This window comes from Cajanus cajan, chromosome 6, assembly GCF_000230855.2.
Source record: "Cajanus cajan strain Asha chromosome 6, NIPB_CcT2T_4, whole genome shotgun sequence".
Taxonomy (NCBI): Eukaryota; Viridiplantae; Streptophyta; class Magnoliopsida; order Fabales; family Fabaceae; genus Cajanus; species Cajanus cajan.
In genome coordinates, this window is record NC_138522.1 from 4,353,181 (window position 1) to 4,376,360 (window position 23,180).

At 32.3% G+C, this 23,180-nt stretch overlaps 3 protein-coding genes across 4 annotated transcripts; 2 read left to right on the top strand and 1 right to left on the bottom strand.

Annotated features, from left to right (window-relative positions):
• Positions 1-2,038: 2,038 nt before the first annotated feature.
• LOC109790403 (putative alpha-mannosidase At5g13980) lies at positions 2,039-11,059 on the top strand. Its single transcript, XM_020349546.3, has 29 exons — positions 2,039-2,353; positions 2,438-2,521; positions 2,627-2,715; positions 3,033-3,207; positions 3,343-3,462; positions 3,612-3,695; positions 3,786-3,857; positions 4,062-4,175; positions 4,412-4,512; positions 4,726-4,819; positions 5,353-5,520; positions 5,611-5,700; positions 6,553-6,618; positions 6,706-6,762; positions 7,045-7,264; positions 7,402-7,538; positions 7,649-7,720; positions 7,846-7,908; positions 8,022-8,093; positions 8,636-8,683; positions 8,784-8,903; positions 8,983-9,048; positions 9,148-9,260; positions 9,348-9,432; positions 9,516-9,623; positions 9,733-9,828; positions 10,045-10,092; positions 10,460-10,528; positions 10,632-11,059. Exons 1-29 carry the CDS (start codon positions 2,150-2,152, stop codon positions 10,827-10,829), a joined length of 3,033 nt encoding a protein of 1,010 aa, XP_020205135.1. The 5' UTR covers positions 2,039-2,149; the 3' UTR covers positions 10,830-11,059.
• A 968-nt stretch (positions 11,060-12,027) lies between these two features.
• Positions 12,028-14,996, bottom strand: LOC109790398 (uncharacterized). The gene has a single exon (XM_020349543.3). It carries the CDS (start codon positions 13,912-13,914, stop codon positions 12,697-12,699), a length of 1,218 nt encoding a protein of 405 aa, XP_020205132.1. The 5' UTR covers positions 13,915-14,996; the 3' UTR covers positions 12,028-12,696.
• Positions 14,997-15,492: 496 nt separating this feature from the next.
• Positions 15,493-23,057, top strand: LOC109790399 (ADP-ribosylation factor GTPase-activating protein AGD1). Of its 2 annotated transcripts, none has more exons than XM_020349544.3 (20): positions 15,493-15,794; positions 16,065-16,141; positions 16,505-16,605; positions 17,043-17,113; positions 17,207-17,269; positions 17,582-17,626; positions 17,736-17,801; positions 17,908-17,955; positions 18,056-18,151; positions 18,308-18,349; positions 18,663-18,884; positions 18,980-19,111; positions 19,633-19,863; positions 19,955-20,035; positions 20,289-20,546; positions 20,692-20,837; positions 20,905-20,995; positions 21,364-21,529; positions 21,612-21,861; positions 22,196-23,057. In XM_020349544.3, the coding sequence occupies exons 1-20, from the start codon at positions 15,750-15,752 to the stop codon at positions 22,323-22,325; spliced, it is 2,361 nt and encodes a 786-aa protein (XP_020205133.1). In that variant the 5' UTR covers positions 15,493-15,749; the 3' UTR covers positions 22,326-23,057. The 2 variants fall into 2 exon arrangements, with proteins under 2 accessions (XP_020205133.1, XP_029125493.1); XM_029269660.2 differs by having other exon boundaries at positions 15,499-15,794; positions 19,636-19,863.
• Positions 23,058-23,180: the final 123 nt, after the last annotated feature.

Consider the following 23,180-nt stretch of genomic DNA (forward strand, 5'->3'; position numbering starts at 1 on the left):
TATGTTATTGTTTAGAGTTGTATGTGATATGCATGAAGTATGTTGTCGTGTTTAGTTGTTTGTGATATGCATGAGACATGTTGTTGTACTGTGTTGTGAAATTAGGACTAGAAGAAAGGTGTTATTTTATAAGTTAAAATATGTCATTGTGTGGATATGTGTTGTCATGCTTTGAGAGTCGAATTGTTGAAAAATCCTTATTGAATTTGTTGCCTCTTGAAGTAGAGTGTTGAGTCTTCTCTAAGTCCTCAGTTGATACCGTATGAGGGTTAGGTTTAGTCATATTGGTTTAGAAGTGACCAATTTGAGCAATGTATGAAGCTGAGGGATAAAATACTTAACTGATTACTAAAAATGAGTGTAGTATTTGAAGGGTAGTCGATGAGTTAATTCTATATAGACTTAGTTGATGTCTACTAATATCATGGTAGGCTTATACCAAAGTTATGGTAGACTCATACCAAAGTTTTTCTATTCTTGACAAAGATACTAGGCTTTCCTCTTTTAAGTGGTAAAATCTGAAAAAACATGTTGTGTTGTGAATTGATATATAAATTTGTTGTTGATCTAACAAGGTAAAAAGATCGGGTAGTTAAGTTGATTTAGTAAAGTCAAGCCACTTAAAATGTTCACTTGTGTTGTAACTTGTAAGTGATCTCTCGGTTGAAATGCATGATAATACATAAGTTGTTGTGATGATAAATTGTGTTGTAAGTTAGAAAGTTGTCATGTTAAATTGTATTTTAAAAATTATTCAAAGAAATTAATAAAAATACATAATTATTATTTAAAATAAAAGAAACTCTTTAATATTTTAAATAAAAAATTAAAAGTTGAATTTAATTTGAACGAGACTTTCTTTTTCCAATTATAATATTTGTAATCTGTAACGAAGGTGAGTCACATGTTAGACGAGCAATGAGTTGCAGAAAGCGGCAACGTTGAGCGAGAGCGAGGGACCCGAACCTCGTGATTCGTGAATCGTGATTAGTCTTTTTAAGCGTTTTTGTAATCTCTTGGAAATCCAAAAGTGACAGTGACCTCTTGGTACTCTATTCACCTATCGTTCTTCCAATGAAACATGCATACTTAAGAAATACAAATAATAGCAACCAAACGACAAAAAATACGATAAAGATTGCGGAGGATCCTCCGCCACCTATATCCACAAACATCTTTACGTTTTCTTTTAATTAATTATTATTCATTGCCTAAATCACTCATTTTAGTATCTTATTTAATCTCTATTATTAAAAAAGATCAATCTGTTCATTAACTCTTTAAAACAATACAATGTAGTTTTTTTTTTTATCAAATTTATTCTATCAGTGCTAATTTTATAAATATATCTGACACAATTAAAAAAACTAACACGTATTGTTACATGTAAACGAAATTAACATCTTGAATTTCAATTGAATGAAAATGACTATATTGCATATTTTAAAAATTAAAAAATCAAATTAGATATTTTAATAAATATATGAATATAAATTTTCTTGTTTTTTTTATTGTATTTATTAATTATAATATAGTATATATAAAAAACAAAATGATTTTTTTCCTTACGTTGTAGTAATTAATTTATTTTGTCAATGTTATATACCCTTAATTTTGTTAATACTTTTAAATATTAAATTTATTAAATGTATACTTTTTATATCAATTGTTTTTTTTATTAAGAAAAGATTTTTATTTTTATTTTTCATAATGATAAGAAGTATTTCATGGATAACTAATCTTTATTTATTTATTTTTTCTTTTTTTTTTAACAAGAATAATTAATCTTAATAGAGAAGTTGATTTATTATTTTAAATGGACTTCTCCTCAAATAATTTTTTTTTATATACAATACTCGGATCCAAAGAAATTGTATACAATATTTTAATTTTTCAAAACAAGAGTATTTTTAATATTTTAAGAATTTAAGAAGAAATATAATATTTGAACGAAGAATTTAAGAATATAAACGTTTGTCTGCATATTCTAAGTAACAGGTGAGAGACGATTGAAATACGTTAATTAATACATTCGGTGAAAAGAAAAGAAAAGAAAAAAAAAAAACTGTCGACATTACAAATAAATAAGCATTCCCTCTACGAAGTATTCTTCATAGTTGTTGATTGCTTGGTAGTATCAGTCACTTCCATGGAGAATATTGGTTTGAGTGTATGGCTTATACTCTTGTTGGGGTGCATCCTTTCCTCGGAATCCAAGTATATAAGGTACAACACAACTTCAACCATTGTTCCTGGGAAGCTCAATGTCCACTTGGTCCCTCACTCTCACGATGATGTTGGATGGTTGAAGACCATTGATCAGTACTATGTTGGTTCCAACAACTCAATTCAGGTAACTCACTCTCACTCTCTCAGTGTGTGTATCAGATATATTAAAGATTTAAAGGTTTTGATGGGTGGTTTCTTTTCACTGCAGGGTGCGTGTGTTCAAAACGTGCTAGATTCCCTGGTACCAGCATTGTTGGCAGACAAGAATCGCAAGTTCATATATGTTGAACAGGTAAGTGTTCTCCACTACTTCCTCACATATTGAAGTTGTTTGCATTTTCTTAAGGGACCGTGAATTCGTTGATGTGATGTTCTTTGCTTATGTTGTTGTTTGCAGGCATTTTTCGAGCGGTGGTGGAGGGAACAAAGTGATGCTATCCAGAACATAGTCAAGGGGCTGGTCAACTCTGGTCAATTAGAGTTCATGTATTCACCTATCGCATTTTCCTTTAGATTAAGGGTGTGTTGTGTTTGGTTGAGTTTGTAGTAGGTGGAGATATGAAAGATTCTTAACTAGCAAACTTTTCCACCTTCACACTTTCTACATACTCAATGAAGCACATTTTTTTAATTGTTTAATGATGATTGTGACTTTTTTAAATCATGTTATTAGTATTAAGTATTCACTGATTTGGTTAATAACTAGTCTCCGTCGAAAAACTCATGTGGGTTTGCTTTGAAGTAGTATAATAACATTTTCAGTTGCGATGACATATGTTAAGTGCTAAGATTTTGGATTGCAGAAATGGTGGTTATTGTATGCACGATGAGGCTACTGCTCATTACATTGACATGATTGATCAGACAACTCTTGGACATCAATTTCTTAAAGAAGAATTTGGGGTGACTCCGAGAATAGGGTGGCAGATTGATCCATTTGGACATTCTGCTGTACAGGCCTACTTGTTGGGAGCAGAGGTAACGTTTTGCTTATGTGCAAAATTTGATGAGGGAAAAAGATGACATTAGAGTTGATTTACCAACAGCATTGCTTTTTCTTTTTTCTGCATAGCGTTTCTACTTTTTTCTTAAGCACAACCCTTGTTGGCACAGGTTGGATTTGACTCTCTATTCTTTGCACGGATTGATTACCAAGACAGAGCTAAGAGAAAAGATGAAAAATCTCTTGAAGTTGTGTGGCGAGGCTCTAAGAGCCTTGGTTCATCATCACAGGTGAATAAACCAAAGTGGTTTATGCTTATAACTTTATATAGATTTTGCACAGGGAAAAAAAAAAAACAATGTTTTTGCTTCTGTTGGATCCACTTTATCCTCCCTAGAAGGCTTTTACGTATGAATACTAAAAGTGTTCATGGATACAGATATTTTCTGGTGCATTCCCTGAGAATTACGAACCTCCCAGTAATTTCTACTATGAAGTAAACGACGATTCTCCCATTGTTCAGGTAAAGTCTGAGTCAAATATTGCTGTGGGGCCAATTACCTTTACCAAGTGTGTATGTACTTATCTAAACCTTTTTTTTTTCCACTTGAAGGATGATGTCAGTTTATTTGATTACAATGTCCCTGAAAGAGTAAATGAGTTTGTTGCAGCCGCAATTTCACAGGTATGAAATTTATCTTAGGAATGGATGGTTGGTAATTTGTTTGGTTTAAAATGCTTATTATATATAGAATTGATGTGTCTCAAATTATGAGAAACGAAATACTATTTTTAGTTCATATTTAATGTCATTTAAATGATTTAAAGCTTATCAGTTGCACTTAGATAATGATTTGAGGCAACAACTCCACTGGCTGTCCTGTTTCAGGCCAATATTACGCGCACAAATCATATAATGTGGACAATGGGGACAGATTTCAAGTACCAATATGCACATACCTGGTTTCGGCAAATGGACAAGTTTATTCACTATGTCAATCAAGTTACTAATCTTCAACTCCTTAATTGAATTTTTATTTTTCTGTTTACTTAATTATTGCATGTTAGCAATCTAACTTTCTTCTCCTTACCTTTTAAGTTTGGCTGATTCATTCCAAGTTAAATATTCACTTGTCATATAAATGACATTTTATATGATTCATGAATTTAAATCAAACTCAGGTTATTTGTTATAGTGGTTTCACATACTAATGGAACAGCTGGATATTTCTTATTTAGGATGGCCGGGTTCATGCCCTATACTCGACCCCATCAATATATACTGATGCAAAACATGCTGCAAATGAGGCCTGGCCAATCAAGACTGATGACTACTTTCCGTGAGTTCCAAAATATGAAACAAATTGCATGAGTTACCAACTCAAAATCATGTTCAGGAAGAAGTTGCAAATTGTAGCTTATGCCAGCAACATGATTTTGAAAATGGCATCTGGGTGGCTTAACTGCTACCCTGACAATCACCTCATATTTAGCTATTGTTTTTTTCTTCTTCTAACTTGTTATTTTTCATATTTGGACCATGCATTTATTAGGTATGCAGATCGTGTGAATGCCTATTGGACGGGGTATTTTACAAGCAGGCCAGCTCTCAAAGGTTATGTTAGATTGATGAGTGGCTACTACTTGGTAAGCCTTCTAACCGTGGTTAATTGATGTAGTTAAGTATTTGATTTGACTTGAGATGATCTAAGAGGCTTAGGGTGTATTTAGTAAAATTAACTTATAAGCTGATTGAAAGTTTATAAGTTACTTGAAAGCTTATAAGTTAAGAGCTGAATAGTCAATTTAACAATGAGAGTGAGAGAATCAAATGTCCAAAATGGTTTATAAATTAAATTGGGTAAAAAAGAATTTTAAATAAATTAATGAAGATAAAAAAGGATAGAGAAAAAAAAAAAAAAAGAGCTTAAGCTACTTTAATTAACTTATGGAAATAAGCTAGAAGTTCATAAAATAAACTCTCACACCAGACAAATTTATTTTGGTTAATCTAGTTTATAACCTGGTAAAAGAAGCTTATAAGAATTCAGAGCTCCTCTTTTTCTTTTTTTCTTCTGAAAGTTGTGATTAGGAGCATTTTGAATCGATTCCACTGGAATATTCTGGGAAGTTATTAGAATTCCACAACTGGCCTCTTATTGCTCTTCATTCTTGAACAGGCAGCAAGGCAGTTGGAGTATTTTAAAGGGAAGAGTGCCTTAAGCCCCAAAACTGACTCTTTGGCCGAAGCTTTGGCTATTGCTCAACACCATGATGCAGTAACTGGTACAGAAAAGCAACACGTTGCTAATGATTATGCTAAACGGCTTTCAATAGGTTACACAGAGGTAATAATAATTGTATATTTGTATTATCTTTGAACTTTATTTATTATAATCTCAAAATTATATATATATTTTTTTCAATGCCTTATTCAGGCCGAGGAAGTTGTTGCAGTATCGCTTGCTTGTTTGACAGAGGGAAAAACCAAAACAGATTGCAGCAGCCCACAGATTAAATTTCAGCAGGCAAGTAGTGATGTTCTTTGTTCAACCATTTTGAGCTGTCCTACACTTCTTCCTTCACTAGCATGCTGTCTGTTGATTACTAGTCTAAAAATAACATCTTAAGGCATATGGCTAATCTTTTTGTGATGTCTACAACTTGTACAGAATTCAATTTGTAGGATACATCATATTCAAGATAAATTACTCAGTAATATGGTTACCCCTAAATCCATGAAGCTCATGAACTTATGCATGTTCATGCTCTGATAATATCGCTTTAGATGGAGACTATACAAAATTTAATGTGGTTAAGTCCTGTGCCTCTCCTCTAAAAATTCAATTGCATACATTTCATGAATTAGGTTATCGTTCTTCCTTTGGAACATCTTTTATAAAAAAAATTAGTATTATCCAAGAAAATATAATATCTACAGCTTAGAATGTAGTGATTTTCAATTTTCATACATGCTTCACTGTTCACTGGAGCAGATGCATTTAATAGACTAAGGAAGTAGTTATTATACACTTACATCTACGGAAATGAAATTAACTAAAAAATTTGAGGAGGTTTCATTTTTTTTCTATATCTCCTTCTTGATATTCATGCTTTGTGCACAACTATAAGTAATTTTTAGGCAGTAAAACTAAATCAGGATTACACAATTCATAACCATCACAAAGCTTATTATGCAACTTCTACAAGATCAAAGCAGTAGGTGAAGTGAAAGGCTGTATTACTTTTGAAACAACTGAAAAATATTGACATATTTTAAGAAGAAAATTCTGACTTGATGCTGAGGTCGAATTATTGGTTGTGCCATTTGATTCTGTCCATCAATTTCAATTTTTATTTCTTCCGTCTTGTCATTACAGTGTCCACTTCTGAACATAAGTTACTGTCCCGCATCAGAAGTTGACTTCTCAAATGGGAAAAACCTGGTGAGGACCAAAGACATAAAATCTATTGCTTATTAGAATGCAATAACTTTATCTATTAAGATTTTCCTGATACAGTGCTTCCTGTAGGTGGTGGTTGCTTACAATCCTCTGGGATGGAAAAGAGAGGATATCATCAGGATTCCTGTGAGTTTCTTCCTTCAATCACTCCACAGTACCTACCTCCTAATATTTTCTTGTTAAATCATGAACAATCTAGATTCAATGCTTTTATATTCCAGTTGTTGCCTTCTAGTTGAAGCACTGCGACTCATCTTTTCATGTGTTGTGGAATTAATTATCGTTTATAAACATGAATGAAGAATATTTTGAACTTAATGTGGAAAAATCATATTGCAAGGACAAAACACAAGCCATCCTCAAACACTGCTTTTGCTTGACATTGCTTGTCTATCAAATTTGTTCTAGGTTGTCAATGAAAATGTTGTTGTTCGGGATTCCAGTGGGAAAAAGATCCAATCCCAACTGGTGCCAATACCTGATGCTTATCTTGCTTTAAGAAACTACCACACTCTAGCATACTTGGGAGTGTCTCCAACTGTGAAACCCAATTACTGGCTTGTTTTTTCAGCAACAGTTCCCCCACTTGGTTTTAGCACTTACTATGTATCCTATGGCAAAAAATCAGGTTAGTCCTGATTTCCCCTTTCTGAAATCTGGAAAATTGTGCTATCATTAATTCAAATACGAGACAAAGCTATAAATTTTTGTGGAAGAGTATAGTTTAGTTTTTTCTAAAGCAGAAAATTTGCAATTGCATTGCAGCTACTATTTCAGATACACATACAGCTTACGAGTCATGGAATAAGAGTGATACACTTACAGTGGGCCTAAATAACTTGAAACTGCGTTATTCTGTGAAGGAAGGGAAACTTACTCAATATATCAACAGAAGAAGCAAGGTTTGTGGTTACGATGATACATTATTATTTATCCCAAAATATAGCAAAAATCTATACCATTATATAACGGTTATATGACATGCATCCTAAATTTCTGTTCACAATGAAAGGTCAAGGAATCTATAGACCAGGCATATAAATTTTACATCGGGAATGGAAATGATGGGACAGATACTGCTCAGGTGATAACACTTTGTTCTATCCGGAGAATTTGAGTTGATTATTCTTTCCATGAGATTATTATGATGATAGATGGTTTGATTACTTGTGCCTAGCTATTGATTTAAATGTTCTGAATTGTTAAAAGGCGTCTGGAGCATATGTTTTTCGCCCTGATGGTTCACCAACTCCCATCAGATCCAACGGGAAGGTGAAGTTCTCTATCTAAAAATTTATGTCCAATTACCAACATTTAGTGTGGTAATAAATTATTGAGTTACCTTCAAAAAAGAAATTAATGAGTTTTTATTTAAAAACTTTCAGTCTCCTCTCACGATTTTTCGGGGACCAATTGTGCATGAAGTGCATCAGAAGATCAACTCATGGATATACCAGGTAGTTATGTAACAATCTATTTTTGGCCTGGTCATTTTGTTTTAATGTGATCTCTCTATTAAACAAGTTTCCAAATCTGTCTTCAGAATCTGTTACCGTTATAACAAAGTACAATGTCGTAGGATAAAAGACAAAAAATATAAGTTATTATTGGATAATATTTTTAATTTTTAATTTGGTTGCCACACACTTTGCAGTAATTGCATGTCAATTTTACCATATTATAGAATTTAATTCTTTTATATAGATAATATGTGTAGTCTTCATAAAAAAATGTGTAGAGGAAAAAAAAGGACGTAAAAGGAAAGAAAAAAGACATTTATTATGTTTAGAGTTACAACTTTTTGATTCTTTCAAACATTTATGGTTCTAATATACTTGCACAAGTATGTGAGAGACCGAGAATAACATGAATTATTGTAGTAAGATAAGATATAAAACTTTTCTAATCTGTTAGAGGTATGCTATGTAGGCTTATTCTTTAGCGTCCATTATTGAAAGCTTCATATAACTCAATATTTGATCATGGCTTAATTGAACAGACCACCAGACTATACAAGGGGAAAGAGCATGCTGAAGTTGAGTTTGCTGTAAGTCATTTTTAATTTCTCCCAATTTTTTTTTCTGATGCGGGTACTTAGAATTTTATTCTCTAAGAGCCAATAATCAAGATGAAACTCCTGACATCAGGTTGGACCTATACCCATTGATGATCGAGATGGCAAAGAAATTGCAACTGAGATCAAAACAAATCTGGCAAGCGACAAGACCTTCTATACTGATTCTAATGGACGTGATTTCATTGAACGTGTAAGTCAAACAGGCTGAACACTTGAATTCTAGTTATGGTTTTCCACATGAATGTCTCTAATAATTCATACTTTTACAGGTTCGAGACTACAGAGAAGATTGGAACTTGGAAGTAAATCAGCCTGTTGCTGGAAATTATTACCCTGTATGTTTTGTTGAACCACGATTGTTACAAGATGCTACATAGAATTGAAGACACAGTCCTTGAAGTTGTTGATTAATGAAATCTAGTTACATGTTTCAGATCAACCTTGGGATTTACCTGAAAGATAAAAACAAAGAGTTCTCTATATTGGTGGATAGAGCTGTAGGGGGATCCAGCATCAAAGATGGGCAATTGGAGCTAATGGTTCATAGGTTTGATATGTTGTTCAAGCTCAACTGCTTATGCTCATTATGTATCATTGCATGATCAAACTCCACTGTTTCCATTTCCTCTTATAGGAGATTACTTCAGGATGATTCCAGAGGTGTTAATGAGGCACTGAATGAAACAGTTTGCATCCATGATAAGTGTACAGGGTTAACTGTAAGTAAATCCAAGTAGCCTGTGAGTTTTGGGTTGGCAAGGATCATAGTTTTCACATTCATCACATACAATAAATTTTGCAGGTGCTAGGGAAGTACTATTTCAGAATTGATCCTGTAGGAGAGGGTGCTAGATGGCGTCGATCAGTTGGTCAAGAGATATACTCGCCCTTGCTCTTAGCCTTCACAGAGGTGAATGTGATTAAAGAATTGTATTTAGAAGTGTTTGAAAGTTGCCAGTGGACTGAACTTGTGACTCTACTGATGAATATTTTTTGTTCATTTTTCGCATAATTTCTAGAGTGATGGTCACTGGGGAGATTCTCATGCCACTACCTTCTCAGGAATAGATTCCTCATATAACTTACCAGATAACGTTGCAGTAGTAACCCTCCAGGTGCATGTCTTTCATTTCATCAAACATTTGTCCAAAATATGTTTATTCAATGCAACCTAGTACACCCTTCAATGGGTAGTGTAACCCATAAGCAAAGATCTTTTGATATTTGTCCTGAATTTCAATTCCTAATTACGCTGAGCCTCTTAATTGACATTGAAGATTACATAGTTTTTGTTCACTCCTAATGTTAAACCATTTTCTTGTACTCTGCAGGATCTGGGTGATGGAAAAGTTCTCCTTCGGTTGGCTCACCTATACGAGGTACATTATTTTGCTTCTATCTAATTGTGACATGTATGGATAAATTTTTTGAAAAGTACTTTTAAGAGAGAAAAAAAAGTTAAAATTAGTTTATGCTTAACCTAATTTATTGAAGCTCTCTCTTATTAATTTATTTAAAAACTTAAATTTTCGTAAAAGTTAGTTTTAACTTAAGAAAAAACTTATATTATTTTTCCTTTCTAGTTTTTTCTCTTAGAAATTTTTTTAGAGAAATTTATTTAAATATGCCTTTAGTTGTATTACACTCTTGAATGATTTTATCCTTCATATGCTCCTTCCTTGTTTCAACTGTTTTTGAGCCTTGTTTTTTCAACACACTGAATTGTTATTCTTTCACAAATGCAAGATTGACGAGGACAAGCTTCTTTCAGTTAAGGCAACTGTAGAAGTTAAAAAGCTGTTTCCCAACAAACAGGTAAAAAAGAAACATCAGAACTAATACTCCTTTAAAAGCTAGTTGTTTCAGCTTTAGCATGTCATTGTGTAAGGTGTTTCATATGCAATTCCCTCTTGTTCAGATAAACAAGATAAGTGAAGTGAGCTTATCAGCTAACCAAGAAAGAGCAGAAATGGAGAAGAAGAGGTTGGTTTGGCAAGTTAAAGGGTCGCCTCAAGAACCTAAAGTACGGAGAGGAGGACCAGTAGACCCAGAAAAGCAAATTGTAGAACTTGCTCCCATGGAAATACGGACTTTTATCATCAATTTTAGGCACTAAAGGTTCATCAGGAGTATTACTGAAAATTGAAAAATAACTAAATAAGGAATTGTATCAAATAAGATTAAAACTTATTTTGGATATAAATTTAAAAGTGCATCGAAATTTTTTTTTATTAAAAAAATACTGTTTATTTTAAAAATTTATTTTCAAGATTTGTTTGGCTAAAGGTGTATGGACTCAAGTTCATTGCCATTAATAAAAGTGCACTGCTCCTCTCCTTTTTTCTAGGCATCTGTCTAAAATTTGTGACACATATTTTCTTTCGACTTAATTACCATATTAGTTTTTGTATAATTTATTGTGTAGTCTCTAATTATTCATGTTTAGATTTATTAGTTTTGCAATAATATTAAGTCTCTCGTGCTAAATTTTGTCTAAAAATTGAAAGAAAAAAAAAAAAAAAGAGAAGAGAAATGATACTCCCGATAAATCGTATAGTAATTTGAATAATTTAGAAAGAATTTTTTTTTTTTTTTTATCTATGAACATTATTCACGCTATATTTGAAGACTTTCACTTAATCAAACATTATTTAAATATTAATGAGAATACTAAATCTATTTCATTTTAGAATAGACTTTACAATTACATAATCAAAATACTTGATTAATTAAAAAAAATATAAAATGTAACAAATGATACCGTGAAAATAAATAAGTAATTATAATATTGTATAAATTATTGCATGTATAATTGTATATTACATATTTATCTATAATATATATAAAGAGAATAAATTTTGCCATAACTATTTCCTTCCAAAATTTCTCTCTTACATATTTTTATATACAAATATTATATAATAAAAATTAATATATATATATATATATTAATTATTAATTATTTCAGTTTTAAAATAAATGTAAATAAATTTTACATATAAAATGTAACTACTAATTATTAAGTTATTGATTATTACCTTAAAATTAACATAAAATATTTATATTATAATATTTGATGATAAAAATTCTAGAAATATTAAATATAAAGAGTAAAATGTTTAAAATTTCTCACCCAAAAAATTTCTATCCAAACTTTGAAACTTATTAATTGCCTCATGACCTACCATATTTATTAATTATAAGGTAGTGTTACAAATTAATCATTGTTTACATAGTAGAAAATATTTTCTTACTCATTTCCATCTAAAATTTATAATATACTCTCCTTCAAGAAAGATAATTATTATGTTATTGTATTTAGAATTTTATATTTATTTGACAATTTTAAAACAGATAAAATGACTATTGTCTATGATTTAGACATAAAAAATTATAATTTTTAATATTAAGTATATAATTACTTTATTTTTAATAAAAAATAACCAAATCATTGAGCATTGTACGAGTAATATGCAATTATATATTTAATATTAAAAATAAATTTATTTTTTATATATATTTTATGTCATTTAGTCAAATAAATTAAAGATAGACAAAGATGCATATAGTAGCAATAGTAGAAGTGATGTAATTAAGGAGAATATGGGCAATTTGAAGCATTCATATTTTTTTTCACCAAAATTAAAAGATGACTGGATAACATAAATAAATGTTTTAGGTAGGGTGAGGTGGAAGACCAAAAAGCAAAGAAAAGGAAATATAAACTTGCTACAGCACCTTTAAGAAGATCTTCAATGGCTGTTAGCTTTGAGAATAGTTTAATCCAAATATCAGATCTTATCATTGGAGGAATAGAAAATTACATGTATAGAATAAAAAAAATATCACAATAATTACAACATCACTTCACAGTTCACACTTTAGCAATTTTAGATACTTGGAGGCAACATTTAAGATACTTGGAAGCTCACCTGATGCTCAATATAATGGAACTTTGGATCACTACTGGTTGAGTTTGGGAGTCATATTTTTTGCTTATGAGGTATAGCATTGGGTTCAAGATGCCAGCTGTCCTCAGGTATGCCATACCTTTCAACTCCAAGTACTCTGTAAGCTGAAATTTGATGGGAAAAACTTAGCATCTCTGTTTCACATATTGTTCGAGTTATATCAACCCCCTCCTGTCTTTGCCTCCGGAAAAATGTTTCACAATTTTGTACCTCTTCAAGTTTGGCTACTTCAATCCCATTTTTTTCAAAGAAATTTGAAATAATTTCCACAATCCAATATTGACATTTTTCATAATCGATATGCTCCCATTTTCTATTCCAATTCTTGTACATTGCCCAAATCTGACCTTTCTGGGGATAAATCAGATAATGAGGCATAATTGTAGTATCATGCACATATTTGACTAAATGGGAGAATTGTGACATATCCAGCATGACATTATTGCCATGTTTAAACGTTCCACAAACAATGGGCAGATTTTCTCTCCATTTTTCCCCATTTTCATGAACTAGCTCAGGTTCTAAAATTGTTGCCCAAACTTGCCTGTCTAAAACCATACTATTCACCAGAGCATATTGACGAGGCATGATATCCTCCCCACAATAAATGGCCCAAACTTGACCAGTGGCAAAATCATCTTCTGATTTGAACTTCCCGGCACACAAAGTATTCTCACTGATATCTACTTCAATGGATTCCTCCAAAATTCCCTGTTCAAGGGGAACATCATGATTTGAGCTATCACTACACCTCTCTGAAGTGGAAGCAGAAATCTCATTGGAAGAAATGAGATCATTGTCATGCCTAAAACCATAATGAAAACGCTTCTCTCTGTCTGAAAGCATGTTCAATGCATTCTGTACAACCTCTAGAGCTAACTCAGCTCCAGGAAACTCGTCTTTTACAGCATCTATGGAGTTGACTAGATGATGGAGAGAGTTTAAAGCGTCAGAGTAAGTGAGTGAGGGATATATTATATCAAGAATGCATTGAAAATCAATGTCATTATTTGATATCCTCACACTGGAAGCAAGCAGTAGTATCTCACAGATGGTCAGCATGAGATTAATATTACCAAGTTGTGGGTATAGTAACTGGGCATTAAGTAACTTGTGCCTAGCACAAGTGTATTCTTCATTGTGCATCATGATTGCAGCAACCCACTTCTCCTGAAGAGCCTCCACCTTCTTCTCATTCAACCCTTTCATCTCCTTGGCTTCATCATACATATCTCAACATCCACTTCATTACCACCCACTGACTTCAAAATGAAAAAGACCAACACAATTGGAGGTTGAGAAGTGCGTTTTACTTGTGCAATATATAAAAATGTTTAGGAAAGCTCAAGGGAGATAGTGAACTCTGATATAATCAGAAGCCTTAAGTAAACTCCAAAATTGTGAAGGCAACACATTAACTGTGTGTAAGAGGTGTCCAAATTTGTGAAAGGCGACACAAAAAGGACTGGAACGCGTTTTGCGTGTTCATGTGCCCAGGACAGGATACACCGGAGACAAGACCCTCTTATTTGTTCCTTCAAACTTGGAATCGATGTTGGTAAAAAGAACAGAAATTTCAAAAGTTTGTGGTCCATCTTGATGTTTTAATTTTATTTATTTATTTTTATCTTTTTTTATTTTTTATTATTTTTTTCAAATTAATTCTTTGTATAATTGTTTTAGTTCTTAATAAAATCATAATCTTTTTAGATAATTCTTATATTGAATTCTTTTTCTTCTTATTTTAGTCTATATTAAAATAATAAATAACTCATGAAATACATGTAAGCAAACTGTCGGCTGTAATGGAAAAAGTGTAAGGTATATAAAACTAAAATATCTATATAAATGAAAAAATATATGATATATCTATGATATTTTTTTTCACTTGGCAAGCATAAAACTTATATACATACATTCATTACAAGAAAAATGTCAATTTCCGACGGAAACAAGTAAATTTTCAACGGAATTTGATATTTTCGACGGATTTCCGATGAATTTAAATCTGTCGGAAAAAGTATTATCGAAAAAAAAATCTATCAAAAATATTAATTTTCGTTGGAAATTTCTAATGGAAGTTTCCTTCAGAAAATTTCGTCTGAAATTTTCGACGAAAGTATTTGTCAAAAATTTCTGACAGAATTTTCATCAGAAATTTCTGACAGAAATTCTGTCGGAAATTTCTGGGAGATATTTCCGACATTTCCGACAAAAATTCTGTCAAAAATTTTTGGGGGACATTTCCGACGGAAATTCCGTCAAAAATTTCTATTTATCAGCATTGTTTATGTTGTCTTTTAATTCAATCATAAATTACTTTTTGTTTTTACAAGAAATTTGTTAATTTTGTATAATAACTGCAATAAAAGACAAACAAACTATTATGTATCATATATTTTTAATTGGTTACTAGTATAAAAAAAATTACATGATGATGGATAGAAATTAAACTTTTAAAATAATAATAAGGAACAAATCAAACAAAATTTATAGAAAATCCAAAATAAAAATAGACAAAAAGGTATTTAACCTAAATTTTATATATATTTTGAAAGGTGAAACCAAAATGCAGGATTGGAATGGTCTCTATCTTGATGGAAAATATAAAGGGTGTGTTGTTTGGAAATATGTTGGAATGAAAGTAAAAGGAATGGTTATGGTGGTGTTGGATTAAACTAACAACCAATGTAACTGCTATAGAAACACACATAGATGGTCAAAGTTAGAATCAGGTGTTTGTTAATTGTGTTGTACGTTAGTGTGACACGGTGTGATTAGAGAGAGAAAATAAAAGAGCCACTTCAGATATTTCTAGCGACAGACATGCAAAATCGTAACCACAGCTTCAAACCTTCAAATGCGCACTCAAAATAACATTACTTTTAACAAAAACTAAACAAACAAATGCCTGTCGTCTTCTTTTTTTTATACTATTCCTTCTTTTACCTCTCTTGAACAATTAGAATTATACTTTTCCCAAAGAAGAAGAAGACGAACAACAACAAAAAAGAAAAAAAAAAACTAGGAAGAATATTCATAAACATTGTTTTTTATTTTTGAAAATGAATTTCTCAAAACTCAACGACTCACCCATGTTCCGGCAACAGGTTCTGTACTGTGTATTGTATTCTTTTTCCCGTTCAATATCTAAACATTATCATTATTCTTGGTGTTGGGGTGCTTTGAAAAAAAAATACAAATTAAAGAACATTGCTGTTACGTACGCATGCATGTCGTGAATATTGATGTTTTTTATTTGCATGCATGGTCATTGTTGTTTAGGAGGGTCGTGTCGTGTGTTTTTATATGGTTGATTTTTTGGTGTGCTTACAACGAATTGGTTGGTTAATTATGAATCATGATGGGTGTGGATGCAGCTCCAGTGCATGGAAGAAAGTTCAGAATCGTTACGCTCGAGATGTTTCAAGTTCTACAAAGGATGTCGAAAGTACACGTGGGTTTTCCATGCCATTGTTTTTGTTTAATTTTTTCAACCTTTCGCACTTTAGAGACTGCATTGCCTCATGTTTGTTCTGTTGGTAATTAATGTAGGATGGGTTACTGGATTAGGTAGTGTTATAATAATACTTAGAAGCATCACAAATTATTTTGAGACATGTTGAAACTCTAAACATGGAAGGATTTTGCTTAAACCTTAATCCTTAACATCTGAACACGTTCTCAATAATTTATGAGAGAAATTTTTGCATGTGCCTATAGCGTGCATATAACTTTATAAATTAGTTTATTAGTTATCAATATTTTATAATTATGTAATTTTTTGTGTCAAATAATTACTTTATATTTATAATAACAGGGAAGGGCTTGGAGAGGCATATGATGGAGACATTGCATTTGCAAGTGCCCTTGAAAGTTTTGGAGGAGGGCATAGTGATCCTTTATTTGTAACTTTGGGAGGTAAGTGTTGTTGATCTTTTTACTCATGTTGCCTTTTAATTATAAACAAAATAAACTTACATATAAACCCAAATTATTTTATTTGTCATATGCTTTCTGCTTAATTAGTGTATTTTGAAGCTATTTCTTGAGTTATATATTGGCCCTGCGCTAACATAAAAAATTTAGGATGAGCGTAACAAGTCATGTATTGTTATTGGATGTATAATATCCAGTTCTGTGCATGATATGTTTATATAGGCCGTTAAAGGAAACTTCTTCAATTCCTTGCATAATGTGGTCAATGATGCTCCAAAATATTCTAATCTTGAGCATGATATGCTTATTTTATCTTTTCCCATGCTTTTTTAACCATCATGCTCTCTTAGAATATTCAATACAACTTTATTTTGTTTTTTGCTATTAGTTTTGATAAACTTTATGTTGGTGTTTATCAGGACCTGTTATGACCAAATTTTCTATTGCTTTAAGAGAAATCAGTACATACAAGGAACTTCTTCGGTCACAGGTAATGATTTGTCTAATGTTTTCAGTGTCTTATTTTTCAGCAATGTATTAACTTGTAACTGATATTGTTAAGTGACTCTATGTGGCTTCTTAGGCGGAGCACGTGCTGAATGATCGGTTACTAAACATGCTAAACGTCGATATGTTAGATGTTAAGGTACGTAGTGAGTAGCAGAAATAATAGTTTGGAGAATCCATATGTTATTGGTTTAATAATGCAAACTAATAACTTAAAGTAATAAAATCATGACTTTGATGAGATAACTTCATTACAAGACTAGCAGTTAAACTATGGACAATAAATTAAAAGCTACCACTGATGGAATTCAGTTTTAAAATTGACACGACTTTCAAAAAGAATAATGCTCCTAAGAGTTGATTTTCTTATATTCAACAAAATAATTATTGTCTTCAGATGATTTGTAATCAATCTCCTCTTCACTTTTCATGCTTCAAATGATGTTTGCAGGAAGCTCGAAGGCGTTTTGAGAAAGCTTCCCTTGTATATGATCAGGTGCTTCTAAATTGCTTACAAAAACTGAACAGTATAATGGTTTCTCCTTCTACTGCATGAGCCTAAGTCTTGATCTTAACACAAATACGACGTTGATTTTATGCTACAGGCACGTGAGAAGTTTATGTCATTGAGAAAAAGCACTAGGATGGATATTGCCACTGTTGTAGAAGAGGTACGTCATGTAGCGTATCTTTGGCATTTTTATTCATGAATATTGTCCTAGCTTGTCATGGGTTACCATGATTTTTTCAATCTAATTTGGTAGAGAGACATTCCAGGAATTGCACAATGCAAGAAGCTCATTTGAGGAAGCTCGTTTCAATCTGGTACTCTTAGTAGAACAAGATATGCTGCTTTGAATAATAGTATGAAAATTTATAAACTTGGCCTTAACTACTCAACACACTTCATCTTCTATTATTCTAGGTTAGTGCTCTTCATAATGTTGAGGCCAAGAAGAGATTTGAGTTTTTGGAGGCTGTCACTGGAGTTATGGATGCTCATCTTCGGTATTATCGTCAGGTAGGTATATGATATGACTCAGTTATATATGGCATTTTCAATATGCAACATTTTTGCAGTAAAAATAGCTGAAAAATATATTTTCTGAATTTCCTTTTGTAATACCTATTATACAACACATTACACTTCTGATGTTAAAAAGTCTTTCCCATGCAGGGATATCAGCTATTACATGAGCTGGAGCCTTTTATTATTGAGGTAAAATACTTTTTTCTCTGTGGATACTTGGATAATAAATGTAGTTTTCTTTTGATTATGAGTCTAAGGTTAGAATACACATTCAAAATGCATGGTGTAATATTTCGCACCAATAACATGTTTAAAAATTTGTTGATACACTTCCTCAAAACTCAAACTATAGGATAATCTGAGTTGTGAATCTCGTGATACCATCAGCATAACCACAACGACATGTTGAGAAAAATTGTGGATTTGAAAACAGTGAACTATTAACATTTTTTATTTATTTACCGAGTGGAATATTTCCTCTCTTGTATTTGACATGTTGCAGGTTTTGGCTTATACACAAAAAGCAAGAGAAAGTTACAATGACGAGCAGATTAGTCTTTGTGAAAGAATGTTGGAGTACAAAAAACACGTTCATCATGAAAGCATGTTGTCCTTGAATGGCCCTTATATCTCTCCCCGTGGTGATGGGAATCCAGTGCAGCCTTTTTCTAGGATATCAAATACAGTGGCAGATGCTGTAACAGAATCTGCTGAAAATGGAAAGGTTGACGTTTCACTCTTTCTCTATGTACTCACTTCATTCTATTGCTTTCATTTCTGAGTCCTGTCTTTTGATCTCTCCATCTGCACTATTTTTAGGTTCAAATCCTTCGCCAAGGATATCTCTCTAAACGATCCTCAAATTTGAGGGGTGACTGGAAGAGAAGGTATTTTGTTCTTGATAGCCGCGGAATGCTTTACTACTTTAGGAAACCATGGAACGGATTACATGTAAGTTTCCACTACAACCATGTATTAAGCGTGTTCGGATAAATTTCTTAATAAGTACTTACATGCAAAGAAAATAAGAAAAATAAATTATTAAGTTTCTATGATAAACTCAAATTAGCTTACACACAAGTTAATTTATGATCTATTTGAATAAGCTTATCTAGAAACACTTTTAAAAGAGAAAAAATAGGAAAAAAAGATTGAAATTAAGCTTCTTTAGAAGCTAAAACTAGCTTATATAAAAGTTAAAAATAAAATTTTAAAGAAATTAATTGGAGAAAGCTTCTTTAAATTAGTTTATGAATAAACTAATTTCAGTTTATGGAGAAGCTTCTTTTATTTTTTCTTCCCGTTTTTCTCTTTTATAAGTGTTTCCAAAGAAATTTATCCAATCACACCCTTATAGAAAATTCTCTCATTTAGCCTCTTTAAAAGCTGATTTTAAACTATGTATAAGTTAATTTTACCAAGTTAGTATACTATCTAAGCTAGGTAGATAATGCTGATTTCATCACGTTTAGCAGAGTAGCAATCAAGCATCTGTACACAGAAATTGTGCCGCTGATAATAGTGCTGGAATTTTGAGTCGCCTGCTTTCTTCACATAACCATGGACTTCTGCTCCCTGATGAAAAATCTGTAGCACGTCATACAGTGAACCTGCTCACATCAACAATCAAGACTGATGCTGAACAGACTGATTTAAGGTTCTGTTTCAGGATTATTTCACCAGCAAAGAGTTATACGTTGCAGGTACTCATTCCAAAAACTTAGTGACATCTGACATGTACTTGCCATTTTATCATTACTCCTTTGTCTCCTCACTAAGGCCAAAATAATGCAGGCAGAAAATGCCGTTGACCAGATGGATTGGATGGAAAAGATAACTGGCGTAATTGCCTCCTTATTAAGTGCACAGACACTGGTATACCATATATTTTTCTTTTGTATTTTGTTTACCTGCAAAAACTCTTGCCATTATCATCCTTTAGCTGTTAACAGAATGAATTTGATTTCTATGTAGTCACAATGTAAAAAGAGAAATTCACTGTAAACTAATTGAAAATCATTGTTAGTATAACTTTTAAAGTAGTTATTATAAAAATTTGCAAACTTACTATACTTCATATTTTGTGATTGAAACCTTTGTTTGATATAAAACAATGATTATGTGACAGACAGATGACTCAGAAAGTGGTTATTGTTACTCTGCGAGCAACCTTTATTTGTTAAAAGGTCCAGATGATGATCGTTCAGGGAGTGGGGATTTTATAAAAAATGAAAAGCCAATTGATGTTCTTAGAAAGGTTGGCGGGAATGACAAATGTGCTGATTGTGGCAAACCTGACCCTGATTGGGCATCCTTAAACCTTGGCATCCTTGTATGCATCGAATGTTCCGGTGTTCACCGTAATCTTGGTGTACATTTATCAAAAGTAAGTAATTGAGATTTCGTATTTAAGACTATGCTATAGTGTTATCACAATAATTTTAGTAAATTTGTGCATAGTACTTCTTTTATTATTACAAGTGAAAACAAAAGGCTTTCTGTTTTCAATCCTCAAATTTTCTTTTTCACAGGTAAGATCACTGACACTTGATGTAAAAATATGGGATTCCTCTGTCTTGACAATGTTTCAGTCACTGGGGAATCTCTTTGCAAACTCAGTGTGGGAAGAACTGTTGCATTCATCAAGTACTTCCCAAACTGATGAAACTCTTGATGGGTAAGTTTTGCCATAATTGACGGGATTAACTATTTAAATTTTCACTAACATGGACCTTGCAATGTAGTTCATCCAAGCCACAGAGAAAGTTATTTCATGCGAGAAAACCATCACATGACGACCCTATTTCACTAAAGGAGAGGTTCATCCATGCAAAGGTAATAAACTCAAAATCAGTAGAAAAAAATCAGTAGAAAAACTTTCAAAAGCTCTTCAAAACTTGTAACCAAACAAACTCAAAATGAATCTTTTAGACACCCTTGGTTAACAACACTCGGCTAACACTATGTTATAAAGAGTTATGAAGATCGTCCATTCAGAGAACTTGAGTTTTTGTATAATAGCTTCTTTTTTTTATGAAGGTAGTTGTATAACAGCTTCTTGATTACTTGATCTTGTATATTTTTGTGCTTCACAATACTTGATTCCAACTTCTAGCAGCTGGAAGAAATCTAATTGTTGCAGCATTACTTGAATTGAATGTGTTGGAGTTGGAGATAGAACATGATGTTTTTTCTTGTTGCAGTATTCTGCGAAAGTCTTTGTTCGCCAGACACCCAACAACAACCGTCTGCTTTCGACGGCACAACAGGTGGTAGAAAGCATCAGTGCCAATGACAAGAAAGCAGTGTACCGGCACATTATCAAATCAGATGTTGATGTCAATGCCATTAGTAGTGAAGTTATATATGGTATATGTTCTTATCATCAAAATACTATTAAGTGTTGATAAAGGAGAGAGTCCTATTAGAATAATAATGAATTGTTGTGCAGGGTTTTGTACTAGCATGCCTTCTTCACCTAATCCAAACATGTCATATGAAAGTAAAACTCAACTAGCTAAGGACATACAAGATGGTTCTAGTGTGCTTCACCTGGCATGCCTAACAAGTGACGCTGCAATGGTGGAGATGCTCCTACACTATGGAGCAGATGTAAATGCTATTGACTCTAAAGGGAGGACACCACTACATTACTGCATTATGAGAGGGAAGACTGCAAATGCAAGAGTTCTTATTACAAGGTAGATAAGACCTGATTAGATAAACTTCTCTTCAAGTTTCTAAGAGGAAAAAATAAGAAAATAAGCTGATTTTAATTTATGGAGAAGTTTATTTTAATTTTGTTTTTCCTATTTTTCTTTTTTATATTACCTGTATGTAGGCTCACATGTTATTTTTATCATTATCCCATGAGGAATATTGCATTGCATGTCGACTTTATACTACTTATTCTTAACGTGCCTTGCAAACTTCAGTTTCCATGATAACTTTCCCATCATGTATTATATGATATCTCACATATTGTGTTCATACTTACTCAGAAAATTTACTAAAAGAAATTGCCAATTATTTCAGGGGGGCCAATCCCAATGCCGTAGACAAAGAAGGCAAAACTCCTCATAAGCTTGCACCAGAACCTGACACTGTTGGCAAAGATATTCTTAACAAGCAAATAGCATGCCCCCAAGACTCAATGGAAAAATGATTTTTGGATACTTTGTGTCAATCTACACCTAAAGAGATAAAGAGATAGAAGAGAGAAAAATGTAAATGCAATAGGTGATATGATGTAAAAAAAGAAAAAGAAAGATTGGAAAAAAAATGAAGTGTCAATTAAGTGTTTGTAAGGTTAGATACAATACTATATGTACTAATAGTGTTGTTCTTAAATCAAAATTATAGTTTTATCTGAGTAATACACATTGGCATTTAATAAAATTATTTTATACACGTATTACTTAGATGAAACTTTAATTTTGATTAAAGAAGAGTGCTGATAGCACCTATGGTACTGCATATAAATTTTATCAAATGAAAATTCATGTCTCAGATTTTTCTCTTGGTCCAGAAATCAGAAGCCCAAAGGCCCAACCCAGAAGTTTGTTCGTTCATAGAGAGAGAACTAGCCCAAGGGGCCTGAAGCTTGTGGGTTGTTTTACTGGGCCATGTTAATTTTCAACTAAAAAGCCTGAGTTTTGCAACATTCAATCTTTTCAAATTTTTGCATACAGAGGCTTAAGTTCATCGTACCGTTAAGGGGGAAAATGTGGTTTAAGACTTTGGTTTCCCATTTTAATCACGTGACGGAATTGTAGTAGTATGAGAATCAATTACAAAAAACTATAGAGAAACACGAGACCGTGAAAAATTCCTGGATCGTGATTATGTCACTGATTATGACAGCATTTTTCAGATTCAATGCATGTGTTTTTTTTTTTTCTTCTTTTTTTGTGAATTTATTAGATTCAATGTTCGTAACATAATTACGAAACTCGGTACATCTTAATTTTCACATTTGACGTAACAATCGCTAGTTAAATCATGAATTGGTAAGGTTCAT

Coding starts and splice junctions, on each gene's coding strand:
- LOC109790403 (XM_020349546.3), top strand. CDS start 2,150: ATGGAGAATATTGGTTTGAGTGTATGGCTTATACTCTTGTTGGGGTGC. Junction 3,696..3,785: donor ACGATTCTCCCATTGTTCAG/GTAAAGTCTGAG, acceptor TTCCACTTGAAG/GATGATGTCAGTTTATTTGA. Junction 8,904..8,982: donor GACGTGATTTCATTGAACGT/GTAAGTCAAACA, acceptor ATACTTTTACAG/GTTCGAGACTACAGAGAAGA.
- LOC109790398 (XM_020349543.3), bottom strand. CDS start 13,914: ATGTATGATGAAGCCAAGGAGATGAAAGGGTTGAATGAGAAGAAGGTG.
- LOC109790399 (XM_020349544.3), top strand. CDS start 15,750: ATGAATTTCTCAAAACTCAACGACTCACCCATGTTCCGGCAACAG. Junction 16,142..16,504: donor AAAGGATGTCGAAAGTACAC/GTGGGTTTTCCA, acceptor TTATAATAACAG/GGAAGGGCTTGGAGAGGCAT. Junction 20,996..21,363: donor AGAGGTTCATCCATGCAAAG/GTAATAAACTCA, acceptor TTCTTGTTGCAG/TATTCTGCGAAAGTCTTTGT.